This window comes from Anomalospiza imberbis, chromosome 1, assembly GCF_031753505.1.
Source record: "Anomalospiza imberbis isolate Cuckoo-Finch-1a 21T00152 chromosome 1, ASM3175350v1, whole genome shotgun sequence".
Lineage (NCBI taxonomy): Eukaryota > Metazoa > Chordata > Aves > Passeriformes > Viduidae > Anomalospiza > Anomalospiza imberbis.
In genome coordinates this window covers 129,061,484-129,080,845 of record NC_089681.1, presented here as the reverse complement: position 1 = coordinate 129,080,845, position 19,362 = coordinate 129,061,484, and the positions used below count along the sequence as shown (strand labels likewise).

Below are 19,362 nucleotides of genomic sequence, written 5' to 3'. Positions count from 1 at the left end.
GTAATTGAGTTTGGGGTTGTTAGTTTTATTGTGTAAGATGTTATTTGAGATATACTGATGGAAGATCAAAATATAGGACCAGGACCAGTATCAAGTGCTGCTGTAAATCCTATATGTTTTAATAGGGTCCTTTCTAAGGCACAGCAAAATAGTCTTTTTTTCCTCTGAAAAGTGATAAGGTTTATCTGGGTATGGTATAGGTAGATGAATTTAAAGTAGTAATTAAATAATTCATGATGCCTAAAGGATGAATATAGGGATTATTGTTCTGAATCACCCTCCCTGGGGAAAAAAATTATGGTCAAGTGAAACTGATCTTGATTCTTATTTTTGGAAGGTTACTATCTCCTTAAGGTTAAAAAATACCATGGTACCAGGTCCATGGGAGGTTTGCATCTATTTTTATTTTGCTGTGATGGTCATTTAATATTAAACATTCCTTCTGAAACATTTGGGCAAAGCAGAATGCAGTGTATCTGCAAAATACCCTAGGATTTTGATCACACAGATTCAACAGATTTGTGGGAAGCAGAACCACTATTTTAAATGTGCTTCATGTAGAATATCCCTGTCTACAAATGAGTGGAAACCGTTCTGTATACTTCTTTTTAAATCAAGACAATTTTGTCTAGAGTCACTTAGCGGTCTTGAAAACATTGCCCTGTCTCCAGTACTGCTGAAATGAAATTGCTATAGATCCAGTGCATAGGTATCCACTAAAATTCTGTTAGTCTGGCTCATGGATGTCAGAGTTGAACTGCTGTTAAAACCCCTTTTGTTTCAGATTGCAGTTTGAAACAGCAGATGATCAGGACTTCATTTCAGTACAAAATGCTATTGAAGAAGTTATTTCAGAACTGAAAATACTGCCTGGATTGTCCAGTCTGGAAGAGGTGAGAGTCAATGCTGTAACTTTGATGGGAGAGTTAGGATGAAGAGCTGTGAGCAGAAACTGCAAGGAGTTTGTAAGCCTGTACTTATTCAGGTCTTTATAAGGGAAATTCCAGTGAGTGTTCTGGCTAGGGTTTGTAAAGTGTAAAAAACCCCTTTCCTTTTGTTTTGTACAATTTTTAATACTTTAAAAATGATTTTTCAACTTTGAAATCAAAACTCTTCCAGTTTCATTTTAAATTTCTTCATCTCATTGCTTTGTCTCTAAGATAGTTTCCTTTCAGCAGTAATCCTGTAACTGAGGAAACTTTACTCAGTACTTTGTGACATTAAAATCAACATTTAGTATTTACTGTATTGTGTTGACACAACACATTTACTTAAGCTGCCTTGTTTAAGTAAATGAAAAGCCACTGAAGGTTGAGTGGCGTGCACCTGTGTAAAAGAAATGAAGTTAGGTAATCTGTTGCAAAGAATTTGGCAAGATTTGATTTTTAAGTTAGCTTGATTTGGTCCCTATATTTTAAGCAAAGATTTTCAATGTAACTTGAAAATGCTTTTTTCTTTTCCTCTAAGTTAGATAAACATAAACATAGTAGAAAACTTTGCAAATTGAGCTTGTATGAAAATACTCTATTGTAATGTATAGGGTAAGTATAGACAAGAAGGTCACTGTGATTTGTAATTTACTTGTGGAGATCTTTATGTGAAGTTGATACAAAGCTATTGTCATTATCTATAAATGTTTTTCACTGTAAACCAGTTATTTTCCAATTGGCAATTTGGATCTAATAGAAGTTGAGTTTGGTTTTCTTTCTGCCTCGTAGCTGAAGATGGTGCTGCCACCAGGGACTCCATCCAGCTCCCTGACTGAGAGGCTGCTCAGGCAAAATGCTGAGCTGACAGGCTTTGTCAGCAGACTGAGTGAAGAGAAGAATAATTTGAGGAATGCTGTTATGAAACTGGAGGAAGAACTGAGAAGATACCAGCACAGACAGCCTTCTGCAGACTATGTATGTCCTTGGTGGTACTGATCTAGTGACTTATGTATACAGACAGAAAAGCCTAATTTCTTGTAGTCACCCAGTTGAGAGTGATCAAGCTATCTGTCTTTCTCAGCTTCCCTCTGCAGAGTAAATCAGTGTGAGTTACTCATGTTCAGTGGTCAGTATGTGTCAGCTCACTCTGTTCAGTGTAAAACCTTGTGATTTTACCCAGCTTCTTTTTGTTAACTACTCTTTTATTTTAAATGCTTTGTGCCTTTCTTTTTTATCTCTGTCTCATCACCATGATAAGCAGATCCAGATAGGTCCAGATAGCCTTCAAGATCACAAAGCTAGGATGATCCACTTGAGGGGACTCTTTTTTAGAGAAGTTGTATTTTTCTGGGACTTTGATTGGGCTCCTAAAGTCACTGTTTTTGAGGTGTCAGAGCGCAAGGGTCGCCTTAGATCCAAGCATTGAATAGTTTTTAATTTTATGAGCTCTCCACCAAACCAATGGCTAGAATGACATGGCCTAAGCTTCTCCAAATTATGTCATTCAAATTCAGCTTCCTTTTTCTTCAGTCTTCTAGGCACTCAGCAGATGTTGGAGTTAATATTGATACTCATGTTGCTTCTGAGAAGGAAATTTGGAACAGAGAAAGGCTGTCGCTGCAGAAATCTTTGAAGCAAGCTGATGCAGAACTCTCCAAGCTGAGAGCAGAGCTCAGGAGTGAGGCTTTCCTCAGAGAACTGGGATCAGATACTGAAAATGCTGTTTTAAGGGTAAGAAGATATTTTTTCCCATATACTAACTACAGCTGCTTTAAAATTTTTGATTTACGCTTATCTTTCATTGTGTTCACTCTGCTTTATTCTGAGTAAAAAGATACTAATTGGGTTTTTAAATTTTTATCCTCCGGTACCTATTATTTTTTCTCTCCAAGAATGACATGTAAACACCTATGTTGTCCTTTTGTGTGTGCTCTATTTCTTGCTGTTTAGGTGATCCTCAATATATAAAGTTGCATTCAACAAGTGTGAGCAGCAGCAGAGTCTTCTCCATGGTTTTGAGAAATGAACAATCACAGAAATGCTATGGAAGTAACAATGTCAAAAGTCTTGGAATTGTTGTGATTCTTGGAGCTTATGAATCTTTTTGTCTTTTTCTTTTGTTGCAGAGAATTTATGGCAAATACCTACGAGCAGAGAGCTTTCGGAAAGCTCTCATATATCAGAAAAAATATTTGCTGCTGTTACTAGGAGGATTCCAGGAGTGTGAAGAAGCCACACTGGCCCTCATAGCACGGATGGGGGGACAGCCTTCCTACACAGACCTTGAAATCATCACACATCATTCAAAGGGATTCACACGATTTCGCTCTGCAGTCAGAGTGTCCATTGCAATTTCAAGGTAACCTGGAGGAAGTTACATTTCAAACAGATGTGACTGTGATGACTGTGCTGTTTAATATATACTTTTCTAGCTCTCTAGTGAAATCTAGAAATTGTCATATTCCATCCTGTTTAAATGGTGTATTTTTGGTAGTCATGAATATAGTAGATACTTGTAGGCTGACAAGGTGAGCAGAGTGTAGGTAAATTTTGTAACAGGAATAAGCAGTCTGATTGTAGTTGAAAAGGGCTCAGTATCTGATAATCACAGATGGAGTGTATTGGGTAAAGTAATATTATTAAAAAACATTATGAGCTATTCTAAAGATTGCGCTTATTTACAAAGGCTTTTTCTGCAACTAAATTTTCTTTAAAGTCTTACATGTAGGTATAATATAGATTTAGGAATTAATTTTCTCAATCTAGGTAGTCCTTTGAATTTCACAAGACTAAGGATGAGCAGGAATTGGTGAGGAAAAAAAAGTAAAGTTTATTACTGCATAGTACTGCCATGTTGCTAACAAACCTTCACAAAGGTTTGAACCCCCAAGAACTTCTGCTTGCTAATATTCTGAGCCTTGTGTGTCGTATAAATTCAAGGAAGTGTTCACATACCTGTTGTGAGCATTTTACTCATAGTGCTCTGCAGTTGCAGTTTTGGGGCTGAAACAAAGCAAAAAAGTATATTTAGTATTATTTTAAAATACAGGCATGCTGTAGCTTTGCTGTTTGAGCCACTTACTGTCCACTTGGACCTATACAGCACCTCTGGACTTGTACAGGTGAAACTGAAAGCAGGTTTGGACAAAAGATGGTCTTTCTTAGTGAAATGCAAAAGGATGTTTTGTATTTGATAGTCAGGTTTTAGATGCCCATCTGTTAATTTTGCTTGCTGGTCAAGAAATTCTGATACTTTCTAGAATACAAAAAGCAGATTACTTTTATCAGACTATTTAATTTATCCTGAAGCTGTTTGTTTTTTGTGTTTTGGTTTTTGTTTTTGTTTTTTTGGGTTTTTTTTGTTTTTTTGTTTTGTTTTGTTTTTTTAATTTGAAATGCAGAATGAAGTTCCTGGTTCGTCGATGGCACAGAGTTACAGGTTCTGGTATTCTGACTATCAATAGGGATGTCTTTAGCCAGAACACAGGTAATGACTGAAAAAATGGTATTTGCAAGTCACACCACTGCTTAATGGAGATGGGTTTTAATTTGTATTATCCTCACATGGAATGAATGGGGGCTGTTCCCTCTTTCTTTTGCTGTAATTGTTTGGATTACTCTTATTTCTCAGTTTTCATGCTCAGCACACACACTAACCTATTTACTTTCTCTTCAGTTTTGTTTTGCTCCATCGTGGGTGAGATTTAAAAAATATGGAAGGTTTCCCTAGGGATTGTGTTAATGAAAGAAGTTTTAGCTGAGTCATTGGAGTTTTCATAGGAGATCTGCACCACGGTCTTTTTCTTAGAACAAAAGTTGTCATTCTTTTGTTAAAGGTTTAAGTTTGGGAAATAAGAGTTTTCTGTTTGCTTTTTGTAGGAGTCTAAGGAGAATCAGAAGCTTCTTTGTTATTCAGTGGCTATTTAGGTCTGCACTAAAACCTTTGCTCAGTCTGTGAGAGTTTTGTCACTGATGTCAGTGAAGCCAGGATTTCACCTCTGCTTTTCTTTGAGGGAGTCTGAAAGTGGTCTGCACTTGTTAAATGCCACTTTTGTGATATGAAAAAAGAAAACTCATATCTGAGATTCCAAATAAAGTGCAAAAGGTTTCTTAGTTTTCAAGACACTGCTTTTTGTATTTCTAATATTTTGTATATTTTGTATTTCTAGGTAATGAATTACGGCCTGATTCATTTTCTGGTGGCATGGATCTTTATGGAGAACAGAGGCATTCTTCTAGATCCAGGTCAGGCATGGAATCTCCTAGATCTCCTATAAACTTTCAACATAAGTATATTTGGGGTTTTTTTATTAATATTCTCTTTCAGGCAGTGTTTAAATAGCTGAAAGCCTCAGTGTTTACTGCTAAAGTTTGTAACTTTTGATGCTGCAAGATTTAACATTTTTTTAAGAATATATCAAAAGTGATGTCTCAGGCATTCAGTGTGTGATTACTCATCACATGATTGAGGCCAAAGCTCAGTGTGAAACCTGGTATTTTTCATCAAGGGCAACATATTTATGAGTGCTATCATACTTTGATGAGCTTATATGAAGTTGTGAGTTTAAATCTTCACTGAGTATCAAATTCTAGCCATTTTTGGGTTTCATTTTCATGTAATTCATTTTCACCTCAGTATTTGTATTGTCTTAGTTTGTCATAACCGTAACAGTTTACATGGTAAAAACCTTTAATCTATTTTAGCCACTATTGACTTTTACTTACAGAGAGTAATGACAAGAGGCAGAATCCTGTAAAGATGGCAGTGTCCTTGTTGACACAAGCTTCTTAACAGAAAACTAAACTTCAATCTACCATGGATTCTGCTGCAGTCTCACTAGGAATTTGCTGATCAGTCTTTGTCTCAAAAAATGCAGCAACAAATCCTGTGCAGTAGAAATAAAAGGCCAGGGGAAAGAGTGGTTTTTCTGGCTTGGGCAGTAAGTGGCAGGAAGGTTAAATGGGTTTGATGTGTTGGCTACCACATGGATACGCTAAGGGCCGTGCAGGCCGTAAGTTATCCCTGACTACAGAATTTTGCTGTTTTGCTGATATTTTTACTCAAAATTTCCCTTTTTGAAATGGTGTATGTTGTTCTGCCCCTAGGCTCCACGGGATGCATGCAGATTTAAACCCAGTCTCCTTCGCCTGTCCCCAGCTGCAGAACTACGATCCCGAAAGGGCTCTGACAGATTACATCCATCGTCTGGAGGCACTGCAGAAGCGGCTCGGCAGCGTGCAGTCAGGTAGGGCTCAGGCACCCTCCCCAGCACCTCTGGCAGCACAGGGCCCACTGCCACGTGGGTGCTGCTTCTCTGAGATACGTAACAAACAACTTCCATTTCAATCTTCAGCCTTAAACAAGAGGCATTTCTGAGCTGTAGCAAAAAGCTCACTTAAAAGAAGACTGTAAAATTCTTTGAAAATAGATACAAGCATGCTTCCATTATAGATTTTGAGATTATTGGTAACAATTTACTTCCTGATCTCTAATAAACGCACAGCAAGGATTCAGTTGGCATCTTGCTAGGAGTTTAAGTTATATAGAGAAAAACGTACCCAGAAGATTGGGTTGTGGGAGAGGAATTTTTTCTCCTACCACTTTGATTACAGAAGTTACAGTCAATTTGTCCCATAGATGATGACAGTTTTTGTACTGAAAGAGGAATACATCAAGAAAATTGTCAGAAAAATGGGATGAAATTTTTCAAACTTGAGTTTTGAAGTTACTGTGTTTGTCTTCCCCATCATTTGGGAAAGTTTTGTTCTTAAAAGATTTGATCTATACAAGTCTCTATGATTTCCCATGTAAAATCTTCCACACTTATTCGGCTGAATGTACATACTTATTCCAAGTAATCCTGATGGCAATTTTTCTCCATCTTACAGGTTCGACTTCATACACTCAGTTGCACTTGGGTGTAAGAAGATAATAATACTCTTGAACATCTCCATCACTGGCAGTGATGCTAACAGATTGCCTTCTGTAAATCTGTGCTCTTTCTGTGCTTTTGTATAATGTGTATATTGTGGGACCAATATGAACACAGCTATACGATTGTATACAGTTCCATCCTGGCACACCCACAGAGACTGGGATTTATGGATGTAGGCACTTTGTGTTTATGGGAAAAAAAAATCTGAACAAAAAAAATCCCTAAACAAAACCCCCCCAAAAAAATCTCCCCAAACCCAAAACAAACCTCCCCACCGTTAAATTACATGTATATTTGTGGAATGCTAATTTAAATGATTAACTTATGAAGTGTGTATTTATCAAAAGGGTTCAGAGATGAAACTTGTGTATTAATTAAATCGAGCTACATTCAGCAAAGTTTACTTGCACTTTTTCTGGCAAGGCTACTGAAGTTACATTGACTCTCATAATATTTGCTACTGGCAGTGCAGACAGAATATCACTTGTAGAGACCTATTTTTGTAATGGTAGAAGTTTTGAATTTTATGGGTATTTTGTCAAAGTACTGAAATAAACATGACTTCATGCTTCTAACTGTGTTCAAGAACGGCTCCCTTATTCACATGGAACAGGTTGCTCCTGCCTGAGTTCCTCCCCTGCTTGTAGTGACTGCAGCTTCACATTTTACAGATTCCAAAGTGCTGCTATCAGAGAGAGGGACAGGGAGAAGCCTGGCTTCTGCAGACCCTGGTCACATCTGACAGGGCTGGGAGGGCAGAGCCTGTGCTCCCTCACCTGCCATGACTGATGCAAACACAAGGTTTTAGAACAGTTACATTAAATTTAGACCAGGAAGGACAAGACAAAACCCTGGTCACATGGAGCACTGCTGAAGGGGGCACTGCCCACTCCAAAGAGAGAGTTATAAATTTACTGATGAAACCTTTTCAAAAAGAAGTACAGAGTTGAGGATGGAAAGCTTCCCCAAGAGGTTTGTTTACAAATTTAATTCAAAATTCCTGTGAGCCAGAGCTCATTACCATTTACCATCAGCACTCTTGAACCAAACACCGTTTAACAATCCTGCATGAGACAGTACAAACCCAGACAACATTCAGTTATTTCACCTTTTTTACACAAACATGTTATTTACAAAATTCATGTTGCTGGTATTTTCATATTGTTACTCTTACACTTGGATATCAAGCTTCCAGAGATCACCATTTTCAATTTTTTTTTGTTGCTTTCTGAACCATAAGTGTTTTACAACTACTTTAAGTTAGACAGTTAAATGGCTCATTCTTGAAATGACTTACCTGTGAATACTTTGAACTCTGCCTACCACTTAGCTGTACAGTAACATTTTCTTAAATCAGCCAAGACATCACTTGGAACAGGATCATAAATACCAAAGGAAGGGCACCACCAAGTACAGTCCCCTGTGGTGCCTGTTCCAGATGGGTTTGCTGAAATTGGGTACAGAGGCAAGGTAGGCAGCCTTGCCCCTTGGTTATCTGGGGAAAGTAATCTTCAATTATTTTTCTAAAGGAAAGAGTTCCACTTGTAGAAATTACTTTTTTCTTCATTAAGAAGATCTGGCATGCACCTTAAAAGTGTTACATCAATAGAAAACACGCTTTTGCTTTAAAAATGCAATGAGAAAACTGTAGAACAAGCAATTATACACAGCAGCAGTAAACAATGTGGGCAAACAAAATAGATGCAAAACTTCTGCATTTGGTAGACTACTGTTGCTTTCCTAACAGTAGATTCATCAGCTTCCATCTGCCACTTATTCTGTCAGAATTTTATTCAGAAGTCTGTTAGTTCACACAACTTTAAAAGGTAAGGTTCTAGCGCCAGAGTTTACAGTGACCGCCTCTTGTATCTGATAACAGGGTTGTTAGGTGTGTGTATCATTGTTGTATAATTTATAGTTGGAAAATAGTCATTGATGAGATCAAATTCATACAAACGAAGCAAAGTAGACCAAATAGTCTTAATTTGAACATAAGCAAAGTTTTCTCCAATGCACCGATGACGGCCTAGAAGGAAAGCCACAAAATGCAGTTAGAATATTTCATTGGATCGCCTTTGACAATCAGCTAACTTTAGAAGTTTTATGCAGACAGTAGTTGCCCCTTTCTCAACACTCTGAGGCTCTGATGTTTCAAATACTCTGTTCTGTAATTCCACCCAAGTCTTATTTTTCCAAGTGTCACTGCATAAAACAGACAAGTAACTGGAATGAGATTGTGCTGTTCTGTCCCCACTAGAAAGCATTAATTTATGTATCAGGAAAGAAGCATTTTCAACACAGGAATGAGACCAGCTCTAACTCCATCAAGGCAATATTTGCAAACTGTTCTGGAAGTTGGGACTCTGCAGACTTTTTCTCTGCCTTCAGCTGAACTTGTGTTACCAGGTTTGTCCTTGACTTGAAAAGATGTGAGTCAAGCATCACTCACACTAATCTAAAGGTGTTTTGATAACTGCTGTGAGAGATATATACAGCTATGACTAATGCAGAACTATTAATTATTTTAACAGCACTTTCACAGTAAGAAAACTTTCAGGCTGAAACAGGAGAAAAAAAATCTATCCTCAGCTGCTGCAGTGTGGAGAGGTGCTGTAGGAGATGGCTGGTGTGAGCCACCTCAACACAACCTCACACAAGGTGCTCCATTCTCTTACTCACCAGCACCAAATGGAATGTATGCAAACTTCTCTCCAGCTGCTGGGTTATCTTGGAGGTATCTGTCAGGCTTGAAGTGTAGAGCCTCATTCCAGGAGTCTCTGAGTCTGTGATTAACAGTGGGAGATACACACACTTGATGGCCAGGGGGAATATTGTATCCAGCAACACTCTACAAGAGAAGAGACAAGACCCCACACATGACAAAATGTCTCAAATTTTCTTTTTAAAATATTACATGAAGTGTTACATCATTAGGCTTTAAATTTCAAGAGATTTTGGCCAAGTGCATTTTAAATTACTGCAACCTATCACTTCCTCTCATACTTGAGCAGGACATAGTGTTCAAGTAGTTGCAGGAACCTTCCAGCTGTTTTAGTAAGGCTGGCGATTCTACAGAAGGAGGTTAAAAAAAAAAAGAAAGAATGAAATTAAAATGTATTGAAAGCCTTTGACATTGAAGAGACATAGTTAAAAAATAACTGAATTTTTTGACATGGTACTGTATTTGTACAAACAGCAAGTTTTCTTTCAGATTTACCTAGCTTCTATTAAATGCATACCAAATTTTTCTATTACAGCAATTCAAAATACCTGGCAAACAAAAAATGGTGGCATTAAACTAAGCTCAAATAAGACTTGTAACTACAAGAAAGGGTCAGTTTTGCTGAAGAAAACTGCACATGGCTGTTGCTGGATCCCAGAGCTGCTCTTCTCCAGGTGGAACAATCCCTGTTCCCTCAGCCTCTCAACCACCAGTGCTGCAGCCCCCTCCCAGCCGGGTGTTTCACTTCATCAGTCTTTTGCTTGCTGGGGACTGCAGGGGTCTGAAACTGGACACAATTACACATGAATGTAAAAAATACCAAGTTCAAGGTATTAATTGCTTTCCTAACTCAACACTGGCTAACTAACTAACACTGACAGAACCCCAGAATGCCATCAGCTTTCCTCCCTGCCAGCAAACAGCTCACTTGTGTTTCCTTCTGCCAGCTGAGATACCTCTGATCTGGCCTGTGCTGCTGTAGTGACATTAGCTCCAAAAAGTGTCCTCACCTGAGGAGTTCTGGCCATTCTCATCATGGTCATTATAGGAGGTCTAAGCCTTAAAGTTTCTTTTAGACAGCGATCCAGCAAACTGAGATCCTTGAGCTGAAAATGGAGAGAAAAGAATATATCAAAATACAGCCAAGTTTATTCAACAAACAAAATGCTGTTTTATACCATTTAAAAACATTTTTTAAAAATCAAAGAGTAAGTAGCTTATATTTACATGTACTTTGTTAGCTACACTGATTGTTTCTTTTCCATTTGATTCAGTTAAGAAGAAAAAAATCCCTGACCAGTGCAATAAATACAACTACTGTCTTAGTGATCTGTCTCTTAAGTATTTTCTGTTGCCTAATTCAAGAACAAGGTCACACTGCACTGCTTTCCTCAGTGGAAATATGAGGATCTTCCTCTGCTACAGAAGTGCCATTTATTAAATAAACATAGGAACTGCAATTTCCCTAATGAACACTGATTTAAAAAAACTGTATCAAGCTGAAAATTTACTCAGACAGGAAGAGAAGAAGAAATGTACTGGCAAACAGTGTTATCAGAGAATGACTGTGCCAATTATTATTTTAACACAAAAGCATGTGACTGTATTTCATGTCCGATGAGCTTTTAATTTTTTTTAAATAAGCAACTAAAAGTATAAAAAATGTCTCTCAGGACTAATGTAACATACAAACAAACCTGGTCATAAGTTAAGGGTGGCAAGTCCTCCCCACACACTGCTTTCTGTTCTGCATAGCACTGCTCCTGTATGGCTTTGTCCCTGGCGAGGAAGAAGCCGAGCCAGGCGCTGGTGGTGGAGGATGTGTGCTGCCCTGCCAGCAGCAGCCCGATCAGCATTCCCGCGATTTCATCGTCCGTCAGCGCGCGCCCGTCCCTGCATCGAACGGAACCACGTTGGAGCTTCGTTTGGTCATGTTTCACCATTTAGCATCGTTATTTATACAGCAGCATTTACAATTTCTTCTAACGTACTCCTTACTCCTTCTACTCTTTTATTGCCTACCCTAAACAAAGGGGCAAAAGATCTAAGGGTAGAGAGAAGGGAGAAGAGAGGGAGAAAGACTCTTTAGGAGCATTAAAGAAACTCATTCCTCAACAGCCAGCAAAGAGAAAGGAAGCAACCTCAGTCACCTCATGACCACCAATGAAAATCTCAGAAATCTGAATAACCATTGACAACTGAAGTTTTAAGCCTGCTTTTAAGAACACAACTAGGACAAATTGCATGCAACAAAACCAATTCAGAACATGAGGGAGTGTTTCTTGGGTTTTGGTAGATAGTTCTAACTTAACAGCTCAAAGCTAAAGTAAATCTTCAAACAGGTCTTAAAACTCTTGGCTTACTTGTATGAAGCATCAAGTAGAGTTTGAAGCATGTCATCTTCCTTTTCCTCAGACTTTCGACGTTTCTGGATAACCTTGTAGAAAATATTCTTTATTTCTCTGTGTGCTCGATCTCGTCGTCTGCGATTCAAAACACTTCCATTAGCAACTTTACACAGCGTAACACAAAATGCTTATGAGGATTGCTTGGGATGTCTAGAATAGCTTACAAAGAAGAAGTGGTGGGGATGGGGGGCAATCCAAACAGCAATGATGTTTGGATAAAATGCTGAAGTGGCTTTCTCTGTTAGTGCTGGTACCTGAAGCTCGGCAGAGGCAGCCAGCCTGGCAGCAGCCAGGCAGCGTGAGTGAAACCCCCATCCAGGTCAGCGTACAGCTGAGCCACCTTCTCATCCAGCAGGCCTCGGATCTCCTTCCCATGTAAGCAATGACTTGCCGTCAAAATTATCAGCTCTGAAAGGGCTTCAAACAGGTCTGACGAAAGATTTGAAAAACATTACTGAAATGTGTCTGATCAGATGTCTCTTTGAACAACTTTTTGTTTGGATCACAGATACCTTTTTTCTAAGGTATTTCTTTCTAGAAATTTTTCTAGCAGAGTTAGTATTTCTTCCAAAGCAAGCCATGCATCACAAGCTCAATTCTTAATAAATATAAGTGAAGCCATACAAAGATTCAACCGTGAAATCCAAATCCATAGGAAAGCAGTTCATTTTGCTACTCACTGAATTATTTTTATATACTAGTACCTAGACACTTAAATATCAATTTACATATTACCATATTATTAACTATATTTACATATAAATCATATACAATCAAAATAATTCAATATATTAAAATTTGACATGTATTATGTAATTTTTATGCATTTAAATATGAGTATGTATGTTTAAATAGTATTTGACACTGTTATGCAACTGTGAGCTTGCAACGATGATGATGGGCAAGTTGGGAATGAGGGAAAATAACAATTTCACTTTGGTCACTATCATAACCATATCAGCTTTGAAGATGCAGTTTTTCACTGTAGGAACTCCCAGAGATAAGATCTTCAGCACAGGCTCTCTAGGAAGTCAGAGCAAAAGCTTTTCCCAGGGCCTAGGAAGTGGTTACACTGAGCTGACTGATAACCACCCGAAATTAGCACAACAGGTGCACTATGAGCTGACTAGGAAAGCAAAACAAAGACAGTCCTTCATTCCTTTCAGTGATTTTCTGAGCAGCTTTATTCTCCAATAGTCTTACGTTTGATTTTTAAAAATCTGTATTTTCTTTCTTCTGATGATCAATACACTTTTACCTACGTAATTTTTAATTTTTTTAATATTGCAGTACATCTTTTACAAAAATATACTGCATTGGCCTTAAGTACTTCCCAGAAAACTGGAGGAAAAATGCATTTAATCCTGCTTACTTTTCTCTCCACATTCTCCCCATGCTTTGAAATACTCCTTTGTTTCTTCTTCAATCACAGATACATGCTGTCTAAACTGGGCAATGTTTAGCCCAGTTTTGAGCATCTTCTTCTGTTCCAAAAATATCTGAAAGAACCAAGACAGAACAAGCAATCAGTACAAGGATCATCAAATTAATGTGATTAAAATTTATTAGAATTCCTACTATAAGAACATCCAGAAGTAAATAGGGATTATGATTAGGACTACAGGGTACAGCAGATACTCAGTTTTTACTAATAGGTAATACTCTGTTTTTCACCTTCTTTGTCTTTCAAGCAATAGTTCAGAAACATAGAAACATTCAAGTAAAATAATAGCTCAAAGGAGCTCCAGTTCTCTCTTTTGCAGTACCAAACAAAAAAACTATTTTAGTATCTTCATTAAGCTTTATCCCTGAAGGTACAAGATGCATGCAAAGTTGAACTATGAAATGCCCTTTAGATAAATAATCACAAACACAACCAGCCCCATGTTTGCAAAGTCTGGATTTAGCCTGTGTCCCCTGATATGTGGCCTCCTCACTTTCTCTCAGGCAGAAGGACCCTGAACTAGAGATGACCCTTTCTTTTACAAAGCCCTCTGATCTCACTGCCCAGGAAGTCAGACACAGAAGCAGGAGGCAAACTGCTTCCTAGGACAACAGTTAGTTTCACACCATTTTCACCTCATCCTCTTTTTCTATGTATAGATTCCATAGCTAACAAACCTACTGGTGAAAAGCCCTTCATTAGATGAGAACTATTCAATGCATTCACAGGACATTGACTCAGATTTGATTTTTAAGCCCTAATTATGAATGAGGCATCCGCCCTATAGCTCTGCACTGTACCATGAGTAATACACCAAAAACTCTCTTCCCACCAAGGGCTCTGCATGTACAATACAGAGCAAAAGGCATTGAAATAAAAGCTACTTCCTAGAAGCTTTTGTTTTGAGAATGCAGTGAGGACCCCAGCAGTCTCTCAAAGGGCACACATGCCACAGAACCAAGAGACAAGCACATTTTCCCTTGCAGCATGCTAGCCAGTCTCCAGCTTGATGGAGACAGGAATGGCACACAGGAGTGAACGCATCCTCTGCAATTTCAGCTCCTCTCAACAAAAACTATCTGCAAGAGGCTTGGAGGGAGGAGAGAAAGAATGAATATTAGTTGATATATTGACTATGGACATTAACAATTAGCAGAATCACTGGTAAGTAAGCAAGTTACTCATTTTGAAGAATAAGGGGTGGTTCTTCCAAACACATGACTGAAAGTCACAGAATTAATAGATACTTAGCAGCTTAAGCAGAGAAAAGGGGGTCTCAAAAGAAACTTCAGGATGACCCATCAACTGTAGAATGCCAACGAAATTTTCCATGGCTTTCATAAATGATTTCCCATTAGATGTCTGAAATGAAATCATGGCAGTGACACTATGCAAAAAAAAAACCAGCTTACCTCTATCAGAATGCATCCTGGCCACAACTGGCTGTGCTACCTCTCTAGCTTCATAAAGGGAAACTAGACAAAATCAGTGTCAGAGATAATTGAAATGTCAATAGCAAACTCCCTGTATCTCCTTGCTGAAGAAAAAGAGTAATTTTTGTGGAAAAAAAAGGACTTTTCTGAGGAACATGAATCTGCAGAGATAAGAAAGAAGTCCTTCTGGTATCAAAGGTATGAATTAAGTAGACATATCCACAGATACTCAAGACTTACTGAGTAATATGGTTCATCTCTTGACTTAAAGCAGAACTCAAGTGCACTCTAGGGAAAAAGAAAACGCAGGGTGACTCTGGAAAAATACCTCATTTCAGAAAAAAGCAACAGAAAGCTGTATATGGTGGGCCAATGAGGTAGGAGTTAATCGTCCCTATGTGCTTGAAGTACATGGCAGTAAGAAATGCCCATTTCCAAGGAGCTTACAGAAAATTCTATAAAACTGATGGATGAGATTAGATCACATCAAAGAACTAGCTCTTGCATGAAGACAGACATTCAAATCCATCCACAAACTGAAAAGCATGAAAGGAGGAGTCAAACCATCTGTAACAAGTGGGTTAACTTTCACAGAATTAAGGACAAACCATGACCTTTAAGTTTCAAGCAGACATCCCATGACAGTCAGAATCCACAAAACAAGCACAACACAGTGAAAATCTGGCCAGCTTAGCAGCCTGATTCACAGATACTCTTCTGAAGCAAGTCAGAGAAGAACAGAGATGAACAAGAGATGTATTGCAGAGAATCATGCATCCTCCATGCTCCAGCAGCTACAAAAGTGATTCCCAACTCCATCCCTGACTTCTTGAGGAAGACCTCTGACTATCCAAACTGGTAGAAACAAGTCTGTTAGAATGGCCCCACTCATGAAGGAGATCTCCTAGGACACAAGAAATGATCTCCTACTTGTCATCCAGGCTGCAGTCCTGCTGGTTCTCATAGGGATGAGGAGTTAAGTCAATCCATCAAGTGGCAAAGAACCTACCACCCAACCAACCAATTCTCCCCCAAACTGCTATCCACAATTTAGTACTTCTGACAAAGGCGGAGACAACCAAGTTCTCCTTTACCTACTTAGAAAGCAGCAAGTCGTAGGTAGTTAGCTGTGTATGAGATTTCCAAAAGAACAGGGTAAGAACAATATGCTTATTCTGTGGATCATGGCAGAATGCCAGCATGGAGGCAAAGAAAATAGTAATTACTGCCCTTAAGCCATACCATTATTAGGGCAACAATCACAGCACGTAGGCAGGGATGAATGAAGAGGTATGCTAAGGAGGAAAAGAAATTGATGGTCACAGAAGCTCGTCAAATGACTGGCATTTATACTAACAAAATGAGGCCAAAACTGAAGATCCAAAAATAAAGTACATCACAGTGCTGTTTCCTCCACCCAGCCACTCTGCTATACAACACGCACTGAACACAGAGTGCCAGTGGAGCAAGTGGGGCCACAGAAAGGTTGGTTTCTGCAGTTTGAGAGTCTGACATGGCAGGCCACCCTCACAAACAAGAAAGCAGGCAATGCTTAGCTCAGATACAATGCCACATGACACAGCCCCCATGCAGACTGTATTCTGCAAACATACACAGAATGATTTCTGTCTGAGCAAAACAAACCTCATGGTTCAAACTGCTAAATTATTACTCCCATGTCTAGATGTGGCATGGCATAAATCTAAAGTTACCACTCTTAGGGCTTTCTCAGAAAAAAGACCTGAGGTTGCTTGGAAGGGAAAAGTGAGCTGCAGGCAGTGGCATGCTGCAAGGGAAGAAAAAAGTGACTAACTAGTTTTTCCTCTGTGGTGAGATTAGATGGTGTCAAGAAAAAAAAAAATAACATCCAGGGTGACAAATGGCCAGGTGGTGAAGAAAGCAACCTGAACATACCAGATTACCCAGATGAGACTATTTACCTATAGCATTGCAATACGCCACAGATGGTATGAACGCAACCCCATCACACAGAGCCAAGAGCTCAGGGCTGCCTACTCAGCATTGCAACTGCACTGCTTTTCTACTCATCTGCAATTTAAAATACAAACCGCATTCGGGACGTCATAGGCAACTCCCCTGCCGAAGACCGGCGTAGTTAACCGGGAGTACACATCCTCTGCGTTCAGATCTTCGTTTTTACTATTGAAGAGCAGCGCAGCAGCATCACTACCCAGTAAGTATGTGAATGTCTTGCCAACCATAGTGAAACTGAACACAGGACCATACTGAGAGAAAGAATAAACAAACAAAAAAAATTCTTTGAAATAAGAACAAAAATCATTAAATCTCTATCCCGTACAGTCTTTCATAAATTACTTTTTCTCCTAAGAAGTAAGTCCAGACATTTAATCAAGATAAATATATTTTAAAACCACATTTAAATTTGTTCTTAATGTAGATACTAGTGATATCTAATGTCATAATGAACACATGTGAACGTGCACATTTTAAAACCTTTTATTTTAGAAAACATTAGTAAAAGATCAACCACACTCAAAAGACTGGCAGAGATATTGCAGCACATATTAACCCCAGTAATCTACAAACACTGTCTAGAAAAATTCTGGATTTATGGAGTTATGCATACATAATTAGGGGCAAATAAGATTTTGAAGTTTAAAAGTCATCTCCAGCAGACCTTCAAGTACCAGATTTGGCTTCCTCTAAGCTAACCAAGCTAAGATTAAAGCTTGTAACTCTAGATAGTTTTAGACAATGTGAAACACCTTCATAAATATAATTTAATTGGAATTAAAGCTCTACTTTAATTAATTTCTTCTAGGCTATTACGGTATAAAAACTACTGAGGTTTTATACACAAGCTTTATTAACATCAGAGAGGCCTTAAAATTTATCAAGTTACCCACAGAGGTGGCCAGCTACATTCCAACCTGGTCATAGATTGGTAAAGAATGTAATTAAAAGTTACCAATTACAGCAAGAAATAATTTCATGCAAATGACTTTTTAACTAACTTGTGATTCAGCTATGAGTATTACCTAAGTGTACAAGTATATTTGTGACATGAATCATGAGAGCTCAGAAAACACTACTGCTACATGAAGAGATCTGAAGATCACAGCGCCTACTGTGCACACTCAATTCCATATTTGAGGTGATAAATAAGAATGAACTGATTTTAAACAGGCCCCAGACAGAGAACTTAATAGATACACAAAAATATTTTTGTATATGCTCAGCCAATCATGCAGGAAAATATACCTTGTCATAAGCATTTTCCAAAAATTCAATAGGACTTTTTCCAAATGCAATTGCATGACCAAGGAAAGGGATGCCTGATGAAATAAAAGGTGGGTAGTTCTGTAGAAGAAAGAGAAAAATAAACACTGAATTTTCTTCAGAGATTATCACAGACTCATGAACTAATAGAATATCCTGGACTGGAAGGGACCCATAAGGATCGAAGTCCAACTCCTGGCCCTGCAGAGGACCATCCACAAGGGTGACAGCACGTGCCTGAGCCCAAAAGTAACAAAACCACGTCCATTTACATAAAAACTAACCACAGAGCAAGTTTTATATGTATTTGTTTAAATTATTTTGTGAAAAGGCCAACTTTAAAAGAATATTCAGTTGTTTAGAAACAAGTACATTTAAAAGCAGCAAAGGTTAAAATAAAGTGAATGGGATTAAGATTCTTCCTACGCTGCCTCTGAATGTGAAGCACAAAGATCCTGCAACTGAAAAGAAGGCAGCCAGAAACGAAACAGTGCTGGAGGATTTGTTAAAAAGCCCTTCAAAAGCGCCTTCAGGTTAGCACTGTGTTTCATCGATTAGCGGGCAACCTCTCTTAAGCTCCATCGATGAAACAGCACCGGGAATGCCCAGGGGCTCCGCGAGCGCCTCTGCCCCCCGCGGTACCGAGCAGCCCGGGGCGGGCGAAGCCGGCCGGCTGCCCCAGAAGCCGCCCACGGCGAGCCTGCTGGAAACGCCGCTCCCCACGCCGGGGTTTCAGCCCTGTTCCGCCGCGCTCCCGAGGGCCGTCCCGAGGCCGCGCCCCGGGCCCGCGCCCTGCAGCTGCCGCCCGGCTCCCCCGGCCCGCGGGGACAGCGGCGGGGCCCCCGGGCCGCCGCCCTCACCGCTCACCTTCCGGTCGGCGCCGAGGTGTCGCCGGTACCCCAGCTGGAACAGGTAGCCGAGGCTGAGCGCGAAGGCGGAGGCGGCCAGCACCAGGGAGAGGGGGATGCCGACGGCCACCCGCTCCAGCAGGGACCCGCCGACCTCCATGAGGTTCAGCATCTTCTCGGCGCTCGCCGCCGCTCGCCGCGGCTCCGCGGGGCAGGGCAGGGCGGCGCGGCGCGGTGGGCCGGGCTGGTCCGAGCCCGTGCGGCGGCTCCCGGCGCTGGGCTGATCTCTGCCCATGTGACGATTGCCGGCGCCGCAGCCAACCCGCGGCCGCGCTGCGCGGGGTGACGGCATCGGCCGGGCTGCGGCCCGCGCCATTGGCG

At 39.8% G+C, this 19,362-nt stretch overlaps 2 protein-coding genes across 6 annotated transcripts in view; one reads left to right on the top strand and one right to left on the bottom strand.

Moving 5' to 3' along the window:
- Window positions 1–7,440, top strand: part of AKAP9 (A-kinase anchoring protein 9) — a 103,071-nt gene extending 95,631 nt beyond the window's left edge. For all 5 annotated transcript variants that reach the window (XM_068211183.1, XM_068211177.1, XM_068211199.1 and 2 more), the window contains 8 exons: window positions 785–893; window positions 1,719–1,904; window positions 2,460–2,660; window positions 3,056–3,288; window positions 4,331–4,416; window positions 5,099–5,174; window positions 6,036–6,175; window positions 6,819–7,440. In XM_068211183.1, the coding sequence (XP_068067284.1) occupies window positions 785–893; window positions 1,719–1,904; window positions 2,460–2,660; window positions 3,056–3,288; window positions 4,331–4,416; window positions 5,099–5,174; window positions 6,036–6,175; window positions 6,819–6,862 (1,075 nt within the window). In that variant the 3' untranslated portion in view covers window positions 6,863–7,440. The remainder of the gene's footprint in view (window positions 1–784; window positions 894–1,718; window positions 1,905–2,459; window positions 2,661–3,055; window positions 3,289–4,330; window positions 4,417–5,098; window positions 5,175–6,035; window positions 6,176–6,818) is intronic.
- Window positions 7,441–7,838: 398 nt separating this feature from the next.
- Window positions 7,839–19,280, bottom strand: CYP51A1 (cytochrome P450 family 51 subfamily A member 1). Its single transcript, XM_068211319.1, has 10 exons — window positions 19,001–19,280; window positions 18,116–18,214; window positions 16,942–17,118; window positions 13,368–13,494; window positions 12,250–12,424; window positions 11,951–12,070; window positions 11,285–11,480; window positions 10,598–10,693; window positions 9,545–9,713; window positions 7,839–8,891 (listed from the first exon to the last, which is right to left on the bottom strand). The coding sequence occupies exons 1-10, from the start codon at window positions 19,274–19,276 to the stop codon at window positions 8,713–8,715; spliced, it is 1,614 nt and encodes a 537-aa protein (XP_068067420.1). The 5' UTR covers window positions 19,277–19,280; the 3' UTR covers window positions 7,839–8,712.
- Between the last annotated feature and the right edge of the window lie 82 nt (window positions 19,281–19,362).